The sequence below is a fragment of the Talaromyces proteolyticus genome, assembly GCF_021365285.1.
Source record: "Talaromyces proteolyticus strain PMI_201 chromosome Unknown BGW36scaffold_8, whole genome shotgun sequence".
Taxonomy (NCBI): Eukaryota; Fungi; Ascomycota; class Eurotiomycetes; order Eurotiales; family Trichocomaceae; genus Talaromyces; species Talaromyces proteolyticus.
In genome coordinates, this window is record NW_025764284.1 from 790,850 (window position 1) to 808,981 (window position 18,132).

At 48.5% G+C, this 18,132-nt stretch overlaps 5 protein-coding genes across 5 annotated transcripts; 3 read left to right on the forward strand and 2 right to left on the reverse strand.

The window, feature by feature from the left end:
* Positions 1-1,906: 1,906 nt before the first annotated feature.
* Positions 1,907-2,901, reverse strand: BGW36DRAFT_382190 (copper homeostasis protein CutC). The gene has a single exon (XM_046216494.1). It carries the CDS (start codon positions 2,840-2,842, stop codon positions 2,042-2,044), a length of 801 nt encoding a protein of 266 aa, XP_046070282.1. The 5' UTR covers positions 2,843-2,901; the 3' UTR covers positions 1,907-2,041.
* Positions 2,902-3,009: 108 nt separating this feature from the next.
* BGW36DRAFT_382191 (putative integral membrane protein, Mpv17/PMP22 family) lies at positions 3,010-4,065 on the forward strand. Its single transcript, XM_046216495.1, has 3 exons — positions 3,010-3,419; positions 3,490-3,816; positions 3,870-4,065. The coding sequence occupies exons 1-3, from the start codon at positions 3,324-3,326 to the stop codon at positions 4,017-4,019; spliced, it is 573 nt and encodes a 190-aa protein (XP_046070283.1). The 5' UTR covers positions 3,010-3,323; the 3' UTR covers positions 4,020-4,065.
* Positions 4,066-5,478: 1,413 nt separating this feature from the next.
* Positions 5,479-6,537, forward strand: BGW36DRAFT_429030 (uncharacterized protein; the record flags this gene model as incomplete). Its single annotated transcript, XM_046220632.1, has 1 exon — positions 5,479-6,537. The coding sequence occupies one exon, from the start codon at positions 5,479-5,481 to the stop codon at positions 6,535-6,537; it is 1,059 nt and encodes a 352-aa protein (XP_046070284.1).
* Positions 6,538-8,341: 1,804 nt separating this feature from the next.
* On the reverse strand, positions 8,342-10,169 carry BGW36DRAFT_322766 (sterigmatocystin 8-O-methyltransferase). Its single transcript, XM_046212679.1, has 4 exons — positions 10,013-10,169; positions 9,681-9,941; positions 9,071-9,583; positions 8,342-8,991 (listed from the first exon to the last, which is right to left on the reverse strand). The coding sequence occupies exons 2-4, from the start codon at positions 9,927-9,929 to the stop codon at positions 8,350-8,352; spliced, it is 1,404 nt and encodes a 467-aa protein (XP_046070285.1). The 5' UTR covers positions 9,930-9,941; positions 10,013-10,169; the 3' UTR covers positions 8,342-8,349.
* Positions 10,170-11,173: 1,004 nt separating this feature from the next.
* On the forward strand, positions 11,174-18,002 carry BGW36DRAFT_360853 (conidial pigment polyketide synthase PksP/Alb1; the record flags this gene model as incomplete). Its single annotated transcript, XM_046214218.1, has 5 exons — positions 11,174-11,460; positions 11,538-13,305; positions 13,392-15,353; positions 15,441-16,196; positions 16,308-18,002. The coding sequence occupies 5 exons, from the start codon at positions 11,174-11,176 to the stop codon at positions 18,000-18,002; spliced, it is 6,468 nt and encodes a 2,155-aa protein (XP_046070286.1).
* Positions 18,003-18,132: the final 130 nt, after the last annotated feature.

The window sequence follows — 18,132 nt, forward strand, 5'->3', positions numbered from 1 at the left end:
GGAGCTCGATGATGAGATATGACTGTAAGCAAATATCAATGTGAATATACCCTGTGAAAGAATGCAGAAGCGGATGGCTGCATCTGTATAGTTCGGCCCCCAAACAGGTAGCCTTCTGGAAGCCGTGCGGTCAGCCAACCAGCTGCTCCTCCCATCCTCCATATTCAGTACCTATCTAGCAGATCAGTTCTGTACCCGACTAATAATTTCATCATCGACTAGATGAATTCTCTCGGGCTCTGATAAGCTGATAACCCACGCCTGAAGATCGATCTCGTGCATCGCTCGCCTTGGGATGCAGGCAATACACCCCGTGTCAAGGATCTGTGGCGGCTGTTTTATCGAGTAGCATTGTGGCTGGGTGGTGGCTGGCTGGTGTAACCCATGCAGAACGAGTGACCTGACAGGTATTACTGTAGCATTGTGACTGACTATATGGCCATCTGATAATGTTCATATCAACTCCACGACTCTCTGACCATCCGTTGCCATGTGTGCCGGAGGGCCAAGATCGATCGCTCGCCATGGAACAGTAAAGAGTCCGGGCGGCCGATTATCCACCATGGACCGTGTCCAGCTCCTACGGAACAAATGCGTAATTACTATATTGCACAAGCTTCAAATGTTCACTTATCTTTGACATTCATAAAATCCACGTAATACTGTAAGACCACATATCAATTGACGCGAGTTCCTACATGAACATATGCAAGGTACGAAACAGGAACGGACTCCGAATGCAGCCGTCATACGTATATACTAATATGGTAATCATTGCGTGCGGGCAGTAAACACCTCGATCGGGTCTATAATAGTATCCGGTGTTAATTCTCCGCCCGATCAGCTCATTTTTACCACTGGATTGGAATGATAATGCATATTCAGTCGTTATAAGTTAACAATCATCCAACCCAATATAATCTGAACTAACCATTAAGTACATGTGTACCAGCGCCGCCGGATAGATTGATGATGCATGTTGTTTCGATCATCACCGCAAGCAGCAGCCCGGACTGATTCGCGGCTGGTATCCAATTCACAGAATAATCCGGGACAATGATCGGAGAGAGAAATAAAAGTAATATCAATGACGATATTTACGATGAACCAACAAACAGTTCTCACAACCGACATGGTCGATTTGAACGATGTAATGTTGGGATCGTCGGTCATTGACATCATAGCCGCAGAAGTAAACTTCCACAACAGACATTTACTATGAGGTGCCACACACATCACTCAGTCCGTCTCAGGATGCATGAGCTCTTGCCAAAAGTCGCCGGTCCTAGTTTACCTTTCCATCCTGTTTAGTAGTTGGCCGAATTTCTACCCGTCTAATTGGAAATTGGGCCAAGTTGCACTCCCCCCCCCGTCTCGATGCCATTAAATTGAAAAGATCCAATAAATGTAGATACACGTGTGGATTCAAGACATTTCTGATAGTTTGTAGGGGCCGCTAAGAATCCTAGGTTATATCCCGAAAGTTTCCAGATGTTCTATTAACGATTTCGACACCTGTTGAGTATAATAATGCCGTTCTAAAGAGTGAACGCTACTTAGTGTTTCTAATTATGGCCACCTGCGGCTCAGCAGGTTGCCAACTATGGTTAGTTGAATTGGGTGGTAGATATTGACACATAATTGGTCTTTTAATCAGCGCTTCCAATTTTCACTTGTGAGATGAGGAAAATGTGAGTTCCTGCTTGCAGTTCGTCCCCTCCAATATAAAAACTAACCTCTTATTTTTCTAATACCGTCATAATTTTGTGTCAGATAATCTATTATTTATTAGACCTAGATCTCTTTGATTAACGCTTTTCTATGAATCGCGTTTAACGAGCCATTGTTACTAACTTGCTTGATAATGGTGGATTTTAAAGAAGAGAGCCGTTGAAGCTCTAGAGACCTCTATTTTTATATTTAAAGTCATGCGAGAATCTAGTTAAGGTAATGTCCTATTGCAAGATCTCAGCTGTCTCAGTATTTACAATTTGCGTGGATCTCGGGACTACCGATTTTCTGTCTTTTATCTTTGCTCGTTCTAAGAGCAACGTGTTGTCAGAGATGACACCTCTCTTTTCAAAGCCCTCACCTCCTCCGAACTAGCTACATCACTATGATCCACAACAGCACTAGAATGAAACACCATCGTGCCGGCCCTATGCCTTAGATCTCTCGCATTCGTCGACCTCACACCACCCCCAGCAATAATGGCTATCCTCCCATCAGCAGCCTCCGTCAAAGCCGCAATCTTCTCTGCGCCTTCCAACGCAGTCTTTTCCCCGCCAGAAGTAAGTATCGCTGCAAACCCGGCGTCTATGATACTCTTTAATTGACCGCGTACATCGTCACTAATAATTTCACCGCTCGTGCCCCCACCGGCTTGAATAACCTGATCAAATGCACGGTGAAAGGTACACGGTAGAGGCGCTGCAAGCCTAACCAACTCCTCATTCCGTGTCCTGTCGACTTTATTGTCCGGAGTCAGAATGCCAAAGACAAACCCATCGACTCTGCCAAACTTGAAATAATCGCCGCTGCTGCCGCTATAGTCCGCCTCTTTCAACTGCCTCAACTGCTCTTTCATGACCCTAAACTCCTCCTCAGAATACACAAAATCTCCAGCGCGAGGTCTGATCATCGCGTATATGGGGATGTTCTTCCGTCGTTGAAGATGGTGGGTGGATTGATTGAGTGAGTCGATCACGGATCGCAGCGTGTCTAGTGTCGGGGTCGTGCCGCCGTTTGTTGAGGAGCCGTCAGCGCATAGCTCTAGACGGTCTGCGGCGCTGGTGTATGCAATGACGGCGGAGGAGGAGTTGAATATGGCTATTTCGAGCATTTTATTATTATTATAATTAAATGATTACAAGTTCAGATGTTGTGTGTGGGGAGGACAATTGAGGTGCGGGGAAAATTTGAGACGTTGGGGTAAAAGATTATTTATTTATTTGTGAGTGGCTGGTAAAGGTTCTATGGTGGGTGCATTTCTTTAAATGTTGTCATTCTTGATGATACATATATTTTATACTGTACGCTGAATATATTCCTATCGTCAATACTAATTATTCATCACAGGTATAGCCAATCTCAATTTGCAGCTACATTCATCGGCCTACATCCAACATCCAACATCCAACATTCGTACTAGTGTGTGTTAGCATCGCCGACCAATCGCTACAATTCGGCTGAATGTAGACTATTCTAGCACACTGGACACGTAGTGCCCAAGCCTTGGCCAGACCTGGCAAATTTCATATCATCACCATCTTCATCAGATCTAATCCTTGTTTAAAAGTTGGCCTATAATTACCGTAACAGCCATGCCACCACCCATCGTCACCGCCACGCTGCAAGCTGCCGTGATCAACGCCAGCTCAAACATCGTTGCACAAGCGATTACCGCGTACAGATCTGAGGTGGGTGCATCCATTCGCCATTTTTGGGAGAATCTGTATGACTACTACTACTATCCCTATGCTTATCTAGACCGCATTCCAACTCGACTATACCGCCCTCGCGCAGTTCACTGCCGTGGCCATTATCAACACGCCCCCAGCATACCTATGGATGATTAATCTGGAGGCGACCTTCCCCGGACAGAGAGTAGTAGAAGATATATCCACGCATCCAAAAAAGACCGATGAAAAGAGCCCGCCTAAAGATGCGGTGCAGAAATTAAATGTCAAAAACACCATCATCAAAGTCGTCATCGACCAAACCGTCGGGGCGACGTGGATGTCGGCGTTGTTCCTGAGCACAATGACAATATTGCGTGGGGGAGGAGTGGGGGAGATTGTCGAGGTGATAAGACGGGTAAATCCTTCTATCTTCCTGATCCTCCAGGAGTTAGAGTTAATGATGCACAGGAATTCTTCCCGATTATGCTCGCTGGTCTGAAATTATGGCCGCTAGTCTCGATCTTGTGTTTTGCAGTGGTCCCGGTGGATAAAAGGGTGCTTGTGGGAAGTCTGTTTGGATTCGGGTGGGCTATTTATTTGAGTCTGATAACTGCTTAGAACTATTGTTATACATATCGAATTTAAGATACGGTTTAGCAGTGCAATGTCGACATATCCGATTCCCGATTATTTTTGTGTGATATTTTACATACCTAGGTACCTTATGTAGAATCGTGGGTGCCCAGTTTCCAGATTAGCGCGTGCGGCCCGCCGCTTTATGCCTCACCATCACAGCTCCCTCTCCTCCCCTGTTGCTCTCCCATCCCGCTGACTTCACCCCCTTGGTGTCCTTGTCCTTAAAAACACAGTCAACTTTACGCGATGGAGGTTATGGGACGAGTCAGTTGGCTGATTCCTACCAGTTCAGTCACCTAGTCAATCACTAGGTATTCTTTATGCGTCTTCCACACTCGAATCCAAATATCATACTCTACATAGTATATTCATGCTGCGATCTTCGGAGCTAACATAAATAGGATTCTGATTATCCCATTTCCTAACGATGATTTTGTTTCCAAGAAAGACGAGAGAAAAGGAATGACACCAACCAACAAGCGAAGAGAATAGTTATAATGAAACCTGTTATAAATAGATCCAGCAGCGTTTGACACAGCTAGTATATTTCATTATACTCATTAGCTATATATGTTTCATGAAGTCCTACTAGCCCAGTATAAACTCTCCCCAGTCAGAATCGCTTTTATACGTGCAGCGATAAATGACCAAGCTCCATATTTGATGGCAGTCTGACCGCATCTCCCGTTTGATTTTGCGTTGTTCTTCACACATGAATCGCCTGCCCGGTGTCCGCTGGAATATACAGTGATAAGGCCTATGATGAACTGATAATAATCTCAGCGTTTGCTCTGCGCCTCTCACATTTGAAGTGATACAGCTGGTGGCAATGTGCCTTGTTGCTTGTTTAAATGGTGCATTGAGAGGGAAGAAAGATGAAGAACTGCTGCGAAGTAGCTTAAAACTGGGAGTACACGGGGGTCTTATGAATTGCATGATGAGGTTTTGCTTGATCAAGTGAGTGAAAATCTGTTAAAACTCTTGCTTATATGCTGCTGGCTTGAATGCTTATTGTTTTCAGGACAGAAGACAAGATTAAAAGCAAACCTGGTAGAGGAAGTCAATTACAAAAGGGTGACATAAGATCCCGTGGTGCTAGGTACTTTCGTTTCATTATTCCGGCCTCATCCAGGTGCATCGACTCTGGAGTATAGATCCCATATAGACGAGCAGTTAACTTCTCACGTAGCACCTACGCGTATGGCATTCCCCAACGCATGCTTAAGATCTTTAGCACATGATCTTTTATTTTGCCTGTATGTGTATTTCAAATATGATGGCCTGGAATGAGATATTAACCTTCCCGGATTAGGCTGCAAGTCAACCTTGAACCTCCACAACCTCCCCAGGCAACTACGAGTTTGAGACTCATAGTCCAAGAAGAATCCTTCTTTCATCTCTATTCTACTCTTTTCCTTCTTTGTGTTCGTACTCAACAGCCATGGATAATCAAATACTCAAATCGCGATTTCGTTCCCTAATATCGATCATCTGGAGGAAAAAGCCTGACATCGCGACGAGACTTCCATCAAAAGTAGTCCACTCAACCCTCCAATTTCTCTCAATACCAGACCAAATATGCTACGCCTTAACTTGCAAGTCTCTATACACCCATTACATTTCATTCTTAGAAACTCACGACCGACAGCGGCTCTTCCCACTTCTCCACACAGACGAACGCTTACTATACCGCAAAATCAATCTCGAGAATGCCAACATACTACAAGTGCAGCACCTGCTAATCCCACGGCTTGAGACCAGCCGTTGGCGGCATTGCGATGAATGCTGGAAACTTCATCGTCCTTCAGCATGGAGGCCGCGCTTATTTTCATGGCAGAAGGACCATTCGTGCATGCCATTTGCTGGCAAGGTTGATCTCTGCCCTTGCATGACAATCACCTTCTTGAATGCACTTCACTTGCTTACCGCCACAAAATATACACCGTTCAAGCATGAATGCACCTTCAGAGATCATAGGCTTGCAGACGTTGATATAATCACTGAAGTTGGCTTGAGTGCGACGCATGAAGAGTTACTGGTAAAAAATAAATATACATTCAGATTATTACTTCAAAACTGCTCCCCAAAGGTGCTGTCATTCTTGGGGATACGGGCTTCTTTGCTGACATCACGCAAAAACATCGAGAGTTGGCTTCAAAGCTTTTTCGACGAGGCCAAGTCAAGTTTTATGGGATGGGGTATGCCCTGCAAGGTGGATGCATCACTATTACATTGTGATTTCAAGGAAGAGAAGAAGACAGACGGCAGATTGCGCAATCTTGAAATAATTGTCGTGCGCAATCTTGGGAGCGGAAAATGGACTGATACAAAATGGAAAGCGAATCGTTGCAGGAGATGGAAGCGGCAGCAAATACCAACTGTACCAATCGTTCAGGACCTTTCTAGAGATACAAACGAATCTTGTGACAATTCGTCAGCCTCAATCTTGAGCATCTGGAACTTGATTGAGGAAGAGCGGATGGCATGGTCCTGCTTGTAAACTGAGAAAGCTACATGTAAACTACAATATCTTCAAGGCTTTTATAATTATATTGACAGCTTCTTCGAAGAATCAATCGCGAGCTGTTATAGATTTTTCCCTACCTCCAGTATTCAACATTGAAAATTAACAAAGAAAACGTGTGCTATCCATAATATTGATTCAATACTCTGTATATTACTTGTTTCATACAACCAGTAACTTACACCTGCCCTCATTTGAAACAGGTAACCCAAGAATATATTCAGACCAAGGCTTTGGCAGTGTGGCAAGAAGAAAACTGTCATATATTTGTCAGTCAACCCGATTTCGAGAATGACAGTAATTGGGGGTAACATGTGAGTATTGCTCACAATCGTCGTTCTTAGAAATTCGGTCGCATGCCGCTTGATGTAGTCTGTTTCATTAATCTCGCAAATCCTACCTAAAATGTCGGCTGCTCTAATAGGAAAGTGAATCATTGCCAGCAAGCTTGCGCGACCCGTATGGCTTCGAGCTCCCGCGTTTTTCCGTCCAGGCAGCAGGATTGATACTCGCCCCGCCCCAGTCGTTCTCTGTCATGAAGTCCCATTGATACGGGAAAACACAGTCGTGGTTGGGGTTAGGGTTGCAGTTGTGATCGCAATTATAGGATGAGAAGACCACGAGTCGTTTGTTATCCTCAGTCATTTGAGCCAGCGTCGCCCAACCCGTTCTTTTCATCTGTTCGATTGGGCAACAGACCGTTGCCAGATATCAGCCTGTTGAAGACGCTTTTTAGCCCTTTCCGGCCCGTAGAGCTGGGAAGCTCATCCTGGAAGACAATAGTCACCACCAAGTCCGTAAAGTGTGTATGGTATATGTTAATAGTCTATAGCCCGTCGAGCAATTTATCAGCGCCTGAAAATGGCCGATTGGTAAAACCGCCATAAAATTTGTCCCGGTCGTGCATAAATGTCAACTTGATAGATAAAGATATCATGTAGCAGAGTCGGTGCGCCCAAGGCGATCTGGTTATCGATACCCGGGGCCTGATTCGCAAGCCAATATCCGTCTGCATTATTGACCATAGCGTTGTACGCTGCGAGGTAACAATTTTCGTTATAAGGCTTGTTGAGATTTGCGCCGAGGAGATAGTCCACTTTATCACGCTAGATTACTTTGAAGACAGATGACACAACCACCATAAATTTCGCAGGCAGTTCCACTAACACAAACCATCCATTGGTCATGGGATGAGAGATGTGTGGTCGGCGTAACCCACCACAATCAAACGGCAGACTGGCTACATCGGCGCTGAATTTATCGAACATAGCTGTATAGGCTACTCCTGGGTTCAGTGCCGCCGCGAAGACAAACGGGGCTTCCACGGTGATGTACTCCATTGATTTGACAACGGCAAGCTTGGAACTAGCGTAAGAGACAGACCAGGCTGTATGGCTGGGGGGAAGATGACTACCGCAGTGAGGCCGATAATCGCAGAGTGGGAATGGCTGGCGGTAGGAAGGAACGCTTTCGAGGTGATCATGGAGCTTTTTACATTGGTCTATTACGGTTAATTAATACTTTCTTTTTTTCAGATTAACCCCAAGAAGACGGTAGACCAACCTCAAAGCTTTGCCAGGATTCATCAACAGATGGGTCACTTATAGTCGCTGGTTGTGAAAGGTAGCCGGCAGCGAGAACGAGAACATCCCATGATCCCACTGCAGCGGCTGAATACGATTCAAAAAAAAAAGAATTAAAAAAGCATCGAATTTCAAAGATAGATCTATTGAATGCGCGATATACTAATGAAATGAAATGGAAACACCCAAAACACCGCGCTAATCTTTACAATTCGGCTCTGATCTCGACTGGAGTCGCACTGAGCAACTCCAGAGATCCCTCCAGCGCGGTGGCGGACTCGATGACCTGCTCAGAGGACGACTGATTAACCTCTTGTTTCTCGTCCTCAAGGACAACCTCGAGCACGTTCATGGTGCTACCAAGCGGCTGGACCGATGACTTCAGCTTCAGTCGTGGATCCGCACGCTTGAAAAGAGATGTCCAGTCTTCAGTGGCGCGCTCCAGGCTGTTGAAGACTTGGAGCATGGTGAGATCACGAACACGCAGCAGACGCTCCTGGACGGCCGGGATCTGTCCCGAAGCCGGCAACACCGTGTCCATGATAATGATGCGCGAACACGCTTTCAGCGCTGGGATTAGGTTTGATACTATCGACAGCGCCTCGTTTTCCGGCCAGTCGTGCAGGATCATGCGCAAGAGGTACACGTCCGCGCCGTGGAGCGGCTCCGGCTCAAAGAAGCTGTGCTCCTGAAACCGAATACGGTTCGTGACTGATTCCGCTAGCCCCTGCGACTGTAGAGCTTCCGGTCCGTTGGCTACGACTTCGGGGAGATCTTGGACAACAAAGTCGAGGTCTGGATAGGCCTTGGCCAGCTCAACGCTAGAATGACCCGTCGAACCGCCAACCTGTGTGCAGAAAGTTGCAAGAATTAGCATCCATTCCAGCGTCTGTGTTTCTGAAAGTGAGTGGAATTATCAGCCTTACATCGACAATGGTCGCTTTTCCCAACTTAGCCCAGTCAAAGCCGGCCACGAGGTGCTTCAGATCAGTTCCTTCACTGTTGGTGACGCTCTTCATGTAGCCGGAGAACTGGCGCGTGCGTTCAGGATCCTGAGCCAAGTGATCAAAGAAGGGCAGGTCGTGGTCGAAAGCTATGTTATAGGCGGTCTCGTTTTTCTTCACGCTGTCGGGCCATCGCTCACAGGCCTCGACCAGCTTGGCCGCGGTTGGTATAGATGCTTCTGTCATGAAGCGGGCCCAGTCAAAGAAGTTGGGATTGGTCACCAGTAGTGCTGAGATGGCACTGTGAGCAATGGTGTCGGCAGTGGGCTCGCTGAACAGATTGTTGGTCATGGCCATGCGCGCAACGCTCTTCAGCCTGCGCTCAGAAACTTTGGCCTCGGCCGCCAGGTCAGTGTAGGAGATGGAGCCATGTAGAGGCACCAGTGAGAAAATTTGGAAGTGGCACAACCATCGAAGAGCAAAGAGCACATGGAACTTGGTTTAAATGTTAGCAACATCATTAGAGAGGAGCAACAACAACAACAACAACAACAACAAAAAAGGACGAAAAGTCGGGATTCAGCAAGCATACATTGGCAGTCAGATGAGGCAAAAATTCGCTCGGCCCGACAGCGAGCTGGAAAATTTTGAATGACGCCTCAGTCAGATCTCTACGCGCGAGTGCAATATCCTCGGGCGCTGAGGCAGGCAGCGTCGATGTTGGCGCGTATCGTTCGAACGACGGCTGGGGCTGGTTGTTGGCTCGCAGATAATCGCTCAGTGTTTTTGCACTGCGCGAGATCTGGTCTGCATACTGCTCGATGGCGGATAGGGATTCCATTGCGCGACAATTCTGATGTTTGGTCAGTAAATTCACAAACTCACTGGCTGACTGTAGTAAGTGAAGGCCGTGTGTAATGAAACCTAATAATGATTACGGACGTCCATCCCCATTATATATGTATTCGTGAAAGCAGCTACATGCATCTATTGACCCGAAAATGCATTGAATCGCAACAAATCGCATCATTGTCGCTCTCCTGCACATTCTTAATGGCCGATGTTGCTGTCGGGCCTTAGGGCTTAGGGCTTGGTTGCTTACGAAGGGGTCAGCCCCGATCCCGCGGACAGTGTCTTTGTCTTTCTCCACATCCGGCCGGCCCGAAACAACTTGTTTACCACCGAGCCTTCTCGACTGTACCGCATTTCTCTCTGCAACTCTAAACCCTGGCTGTCTTGCGATCAAGTAAAATAGCCGAATCTAGAAGTCACCAGTGGAAAGCATCCATCATTGAAACGGATCGGCCCGTGCAGTGTACTTCCTTACCGTCCCCTTTTGTTGATTCCATGATGCCCGATCCGGGCATTAATTTTGCTGGAATACTTCCATGCATGATGGCACACGCGACTTTCTCAGTCGTTGTCCCGTCCTGCCACGCTGATGCATCGTGGATACTTTCATCACTTGCGGGGCTCCATGTGCCTGCCGATCGGTGTTTTGCAGATAGGAACGGGCAGTGACGCTTAGTATCTGCAGAAGATCGTAACCTTTACGGCCAGTGAAGGAGGTACTTCCTGCCCGATGGTGTCCACTTGAGATACAGCAACGACGCAGACTGGTACTAAAAATATCTAGAATACTTCCGAATCGTATGTTTTGTCAGACTCTACGGAGGTTTCTCGCGTGGCAAACCCACCCATTACTCTTCTCAGACAAGTCTCTGGTCCCGAACGAGGAGAGATAGGATCGAACGGTCCACATGAAGCTACAAGAAACACGATTCGGTGATGACAAAAAGCTCGGGCGGGGATAAATAAACAGTTGAGCTCTGCTCGCCGTGAGACTCGGCATAGTACATAAAGGACTGGATGCTACCCTGGTTTGTGGTAGCGTCGAGTCACACAACACTTTCATCTTTTCAACAAGATAATAGTTAGGAGGCTCTCTCTGAATACTCCAGCGCAAGACTAGATCGCAAATAACATATTACACACGAAACCTAACTATTAACACGTTATATTGGTACTTATCACATTCCTTGCGTGTCCAAGTCTGGCCGGGACCTTCAACAGACCTATTCAACAATGACGGCCTCACAATCGATTGTCGTTTTTGGCGACCAAACCACCGACTTTAAACCAGGTCTACGCCAGCTGCTCGGCGTCGAAAACAACGGTGTCTTGTCATCGTTTTTTGAATGCGTCTACTTCAACCTGCGCCAGGAGATTTCCCATCTCAGCTCCACCGAGAAGCAGCTCTTCCCTCGTTTCACCAGTATCATCGATTTGCTAGCGCGCTATGAAGACACCGAGGGCCATGCTGTGCTCGAGTGCACTCTCACCACAGTCTACCATCTTGCGTCCTTCATTAAGTGTGTTCCTTTCCTTTCCCCCTTCCATAACTTCCTTTTCGTGAAGTCATCTTCAAACTAACAATTGCTACCTTCAGGTTTCATACTGATACTGGTAAAGACTACCCTAGTCCGACAAGTACCCGAGTCATGGGCTTGTGCACTGGACTGTTCGCCGCAGCAGCTGTGTGTTCATCTAAGTCCATGGCAGACCTCCTGCCGGCCGCGGTAGAAGCTGTCATGGCTTCCCTGCGCGTCGGGTTGCGCGTTTTCAAAATGGGCCAAATAATCGAACCTTTCGCCAAAGCATCCGATACCTGGTCGGTCTTGATTCCTGGAATTCGCGCCCAAGATGCAGTGGGCATTGTCCGGGCTTATACACATCAAAATAAACTTTCAGTTGGCTCTCAGCTCTACGTCAGTGCTGTCTCCGCCAACAATGTGACAGTCAGTGGCCCCCCGGCTCAAATCCAGCGTTTCATCACCAATAATCCCACCATCCGCAACTACGCCAATGCCCAGATCCACGCACCTTACCATGCGCCACACCTGTTTGACGACTCCGACATAGAGACACTCGGATCAGCTGAGAAGCTGCCTACAGAGCTGGCCACCCGCACACCAGTCTTACCCTTCATATCCAGCGTCACTGGACAGCCTGTTCAGGCAAATGACTTTGTCACACTGCTCAAAACGGCAGTGAAAGAGATTTTGCGGGAACCATTGCGCCTGGACAACATCTTTGACCACGTACCCCGCAGCATCTCGGCGACCGGCACTGGTTCTTGCAGCGTTTTGACCTTTGCCACCGGCATTGGTTCCTCTCTGGCCACAAGCCTCAAGGGCCAAAATGTCGATACAACCCTAGTTGACACTTCCTCAGGCATACAGGACAAGCGCAGCGACACCAATCCACGATACTCGACTGGTCGGGCTAAGATTGCCATCATTGGTCTGTCCGGTCGGTTCCCTGAAGCTGCTGGACATGAGCAGTTCTGGAAGCTGCTTGAAAAGGGTCTCGATGTCCACAAACCGGTTCCATCGGATCGCTTTGGCAAAGACCACTACGATCCTACCGGAAAGCGAAAGAACACGAGCAGAGTTCAGAACGGCTGTTGGATTAACGAGCCCGGTATGTTTGACGCTCGCTTCTTCAACTTGTCTCCGCGCGAAGCTGCCCAGGCGGATCCTGGCCAGCGTTTGGCACTGCAGACAGCCTATGAGGCCCTCGAGATGGCTGGCGTGGTGCCTGACTCTACACCATCCACCCAACGCGACCGATTTGGAGTATTCTACGGCATGACAAGTGATGACTACCGTGAGGTGAACAGCGGGCAGGACATTGATACCTATTTCATTCCCGGTGGCAATCGTGCCTTCACGCCTGGCCGCATCAACTACTACTTCAAGTTCAGTGGACCGAGTGTCAGTGTTGACACTGCCTGTTCGTCCAGTCTATCTGCCATTAATATGGCCTGCAATTCCTTGTGGCGCAATGACTGTGACTCTGCCATCGCCGGCGGAACAAACATCATGACCAACCCGGACAACTTTGCTGGTCTAGACAAGGGTCATTTCCTCACGCACAAGGGAAACTGCAACACCTTTGATGATGAGGCAGACGGCTATTGTCGCGCTGATGCTGTCGGAACCGTGGTTTTAAAACGACTTGATGATGCTCTGGCTGATAATGACCCGATTTTGGGTGTTATCTTAGGGGCATACACAAACCACAGCGCGGAGTCGGTGTCAATCACCCGACCTCATGCGGGAGCCCAGGAGTTCATTTTCCAGAAACTCCTCAACGAGTCGGGCGTGCATATGCATGACATTAGCTACGTGGAAATGCACGGAACCGGAACCCAGGTAAGTAAAATGCCATGGTGACGACGCCATCCCTAATCCCAATAACAATGATTTGGGATAATTAAAACTAACTAATCAATTTACAGGCCGGTGATGCAGCAGAGGCGACGTCTGTTTTGAGTGCTTTCGCGCCAGATTACACTCGAAAGCGAGACCAACCGCTTTACATTGGATCCGTCAAATCCAACGTGGGCCACGCCGAGTCGGCCTCTGGAGTGACTTCGCTCATCAAGGTGTTGCTGATGCTTCAGAAGAATCTTATTCCGCCTCACTGCGGAATAAAAACCCGAATTAACCATACATTTCCTACTGACTTTGATGAGCGCAATGTCCATATTGCTTTCAAACCGACGCCCTGGAATCCGTCCAAGGTAGGGCCACGACGTGCCTTTGTCAATAACTTCTCCGCTGCGGGCGGCAACACCGCACTGCTGTTGGAAGAAGGGCCTAAGTACAGCGAGGTAGCTCGTGCTGATCCGCGCTCGACTCATGTGGTCACATTGACGGCCAAGTCACGGACTGCTCTCCAGAAGAATATCAACTCCCTGATCTCCTTTATGGATAAGTACAGTAATGACGCGCAAAACAATACTGAATTCCTGGGAAAACTGTCGTACACTCTAACAGCTCGCCGCATTCATCATCCTTACAGGGTTGCCGTGTGCGGATCTACGGTGGTTGATATCCAAAGCTCCTTGGAGACAGTGGACTGTAATATCGTGAAACCGGTGTCCACCAGTCCGGGTCCAGTCGTCTTTGTCTTTACTGGCCAGGGAGCGCAATATGCCGGAATGGGCCAGCAATTGTTTGCCAACCTGTCTGAATTTCGGACAGATTTGCTGATGTTCGACACTATGGTGAAGCGTGAAGGACTACCATCCATTCTGCCACTAGTGGATGGAACTGTCTCTGCTGACACCCCCAACTCTGAAATCGATCCCTTGGTCTTGCAGCTCGGCGCTACATGCCTGCAGCTGGCCCTTATTCGCCTTTGGAAATCTTTGGGCATTCAACCTCGCTACGTGATCGGACATAGTTTGGGCGAATACGCGGCTCTCACCGCTGCTGGAGTTCTCACGGCAAGCGACGCGATCCAGCTGGCCTGTGCCAGAGCTCGATTACTGCAGCGCTACTGCCACGTCGGGACACACTCTATGCTTGCCGTAAGAGCGAGCCGCGAGTCACTCGCCACCTATCTTAACTCGAACGCCTGCGAGGTGGCCTGTGTCAACGGACCTGAGGATACGGTGATTAGCGGCCGCGAAAGTGCCATCTCCAGCCTCGCGGAGCAGTTGAACGCCGACCGGGTCAAATGCACCAAGTTGCAAGTGCCGTATGCCTTTCACTCGTCCCAGGTGGATCCAATCCTTGACGACCTCGAAGAGGCAGCTCGTACCGTTACGTTCCATGAGCCTGCCATACCTGTGATTTCATCCCTGCTAGGAGACGTCGTAACCAACGGTGGCGTATTTGGACCGCAATATCTACGACGACACTGTCGTGAAAAGGTCGATTTCCATGGTGCTCTTCTCGCTGCCCAACAGTCGCAAGTGACGCCGCCCGAGAAGACTGTCTGGATCGAGGTGGGTTCTCACCCTATCTGCTCTTCCATGATAAAATCCACGATTGGGGTGAAATCAACCACGTTGCCCACCCTGCATCGCAAGGAGGACACCTGGAAAACGCTTTCTAGCACGCTCACCTCCTTGTACCTCGCTGGAGTTGAACCGTCCTGGCGCGAGTATCATCGTGATTTCGCCGCCTCTCAGCGAGTGCTGCAGTTGCCAACGTACAACTGGGATAATAAGAATTACTGGATCCAGTACCAACACTCGTGGGCATTGACCAAGGGCGATCCTCCCAGAATTTCAGAAAGCGAGGGCCAATCCAATGAAGACAAGTTCTCAACTTCGTCTGTTCAGTCAATTGTCAGTGAGAATCAGGAAAGCAATGGAGCCACGGTTGTCATGCAATCCGATTTGGCGCACCCAGAGCTCCAGCGGGTATGCAAGGGCCATCTAGTAAATGGTGTTCCCCTCTGTCCATCGGTAAGTTCAACTATATCCCTTCTTCTCCATGCAACCCCGTCGTCTTCTCTCTGTATGTGGGAACATAACTGACAAACTTTTGAACAGTCACTGTATGCCGATATCGCTGAGACGATGGGCAAATACTTGCTCGAAACATGTAAGCCTGAGCTTCAGGACTACGGCGTCGATGTGCGGGACATGAGTGTCGATAAACCCTTGATTTTCCAGGGCACCAACTCGCAACCATTCCGAGCATCCGTTACAGCGGACTGGGGTACAATGGATGCGAAGATGACCATTTACAGTGTAAACCTAGAGGGAACCAAGACAATGGAACATGCCACTTGCCGTTTGCAGTTTGCAGAAACAGGAAAGTGGCTGAAGGAATGGCAACGCATCTCGTACCACATCAAAAGAAGCATTCTGCACTTGGAAACGGGTGTCGAGGATGGCGTATGCAGTCGTTTCCGTACCGGAATGGCATACAAGCTATTCGCCACTCTGGTCGACTACCAACCAGACTACAAGGGATTCCAGGACATCATTCTAGACAGCGAATCATACGAAGCAACAGCAACAGTCAAGTTCCAGACTCCTGCTCGCGGTTTCAAACGCAACCCCATGTGGATTGATAGCTGCGGTCAGCTGACCGGGTTTACGCTCAACGCCAACGATGCCACCAGCAAGGACCAGGTTTACGTCAATCACGGATGGGAATCAGTTCGATTCGCCAAAGACCTTGATTTCGAAAAGGTCTATCGCACCTACGTGCGGATGCTCCCCGTAGATGGGACCAAATATGCTGGCGATCTGTTCATCCTAGACAACGATGAAATTATCGCTATGTATAGTGCAGTAACGGTAAGTCTTTGTCCTTTGCCCCATTTTTCGATGACACGGCATATCATGTTCCAAAGTCCGAAAGGCGGGAAGAATATCGTCAATATGCTGATTAGGAGTGAATAAATATAGTTCCAAGCCATCCCTCGTCGCCTCCTTGAGATGGCTCTACCATCTCCTTCTCAGTCTAAGGCGTCCACTTCCTCAGTCCGCACGAAGTCTACGAATTCCATTGTATCCTCAACTTCCTCAATCCAGTCAAAGCCGACAAGTTCTGTTGTATCCGCATCTTCCAAGGAATCCAGTCAAAAATCTTCGAAAAGGGTGAAGAAGGCTGAGAGCACTTCGGCATCGGTTGGCACGAGAAGTGTCATCTCGGAGCCCATAGTTCCTACAAATGGCGCTCTGGGCCGAGCTCTAGCGATCATTGCAACGGAAGTAGGAATTTCGATCGAGGAGATGTCAAATGACGACGCTAGCTTTGCGGACTACGGAGTTGATTCTCTTCTCTCACTAACTATTACAGGTAGGCTTCGCGAGGAGTTGGACATCGAGCTGCCATCTTCTGTTTTCATGGACTACCCAACATTTGGCCAGTTCCAGGAAGTCCTTTCTGAAAAGACTGGAACTTCTGTAGCACCGTCATCATCTGGCACGCTCACTGATGATGATTTTTCACTTATCTCGGGTTCAGACGGGGCTCCCACCGAGTCATCAACACCACCGACTGAGCTCTCGAGCGAGGGTGTTACTGGTATTCACGAGATTCTGGCTGAGGAAATCGGGTTGTCCTCCAGTGAGGTCGGCAGTGCCGAAAGTCTAGCAGAATTAGGCTTGGATTCTCTGCTGTCACTGACCGTGGTCGGTAGAGTCCGTGAGGAACTCGGCCTCGAGCTTCCCAATGACTTCTTCATCGTGAATGGAACATTGGAAGATATCCAAATGGCATTGGGGTCTAAGTCGGTAGGTGGCAACTATAATACGGATGTTATCGAACAAGCAACAGCCCGGGTTGCCAAGGAAATGGGTGACAGCAGGACGACAACTGTGCCACCTGCAACGTCCATTCTTCTACAGGGAAACCCTCAGACGGCGACTCAGATACTGTTCCTGTTCCCTGATGGGTCTGGCTCGGCCACATCATATTCATCCCTTCCCCAGGTCTCTCCGGACACGTGTGTGTACGGGCTCAACTGCCCATACGTGAAGAACCCAGACGACATGAACTGTCGGCTCGATGAGCTGACCACACCGTTTGTGGCTGAAATCCGGCGACGACAGCCAAAGGGTCCATACAATCTGTCCGGCTGGTCGGCGGGTGGCATCTCCGCCTACGACGCCATGCGCCAACTGTACGCTATGGGCGAAAGAGTCGAACGGCTAATCCTTTTGGACTCACCAAACCCGGTCGGACTTGAGAAGCTGCCACCACGTCTGTATGACTATTTCGACAGCCTGGGAATGTTTGACTCGGTGCCGCCAGCATCCCGCTCTCGACTAATCAAGCACTTCCTGATGTTTATTGATGCACTGGATACATACAAGGCCCAGCCATTCCCAGCCGAACTGGCACCAAAGACACACATCATTTGGGCCAAGGATGGCGTATGCAAGAGTGATGAGGCGTCTCCCGTTCGCGACGATGACCCTCGCGAGATGAAGTGGCTGTTGCTTGACCGGAGTGATGTTGGCCCCAATGGCTGGGATAGCATGGTAGGGAAAGAGAATATTAACATTGAGGTTTTGCAAGGAGCGAATCATTTCTCCATGATGCATGGTGAGAATGCGAAGAAATTAGCGGCGTTTATTGGAAGGGCTATGAAATGACTGGTATTTGTTTGTATTTACACGATCATTATATATTTTTTTCTTGTAGTTATTCGTTATCTTCCTAGACCGAAATAGACTTTTCTTTTACTAGAATTCTTTCGTTGCATATCGTATACTATTGTTGTGG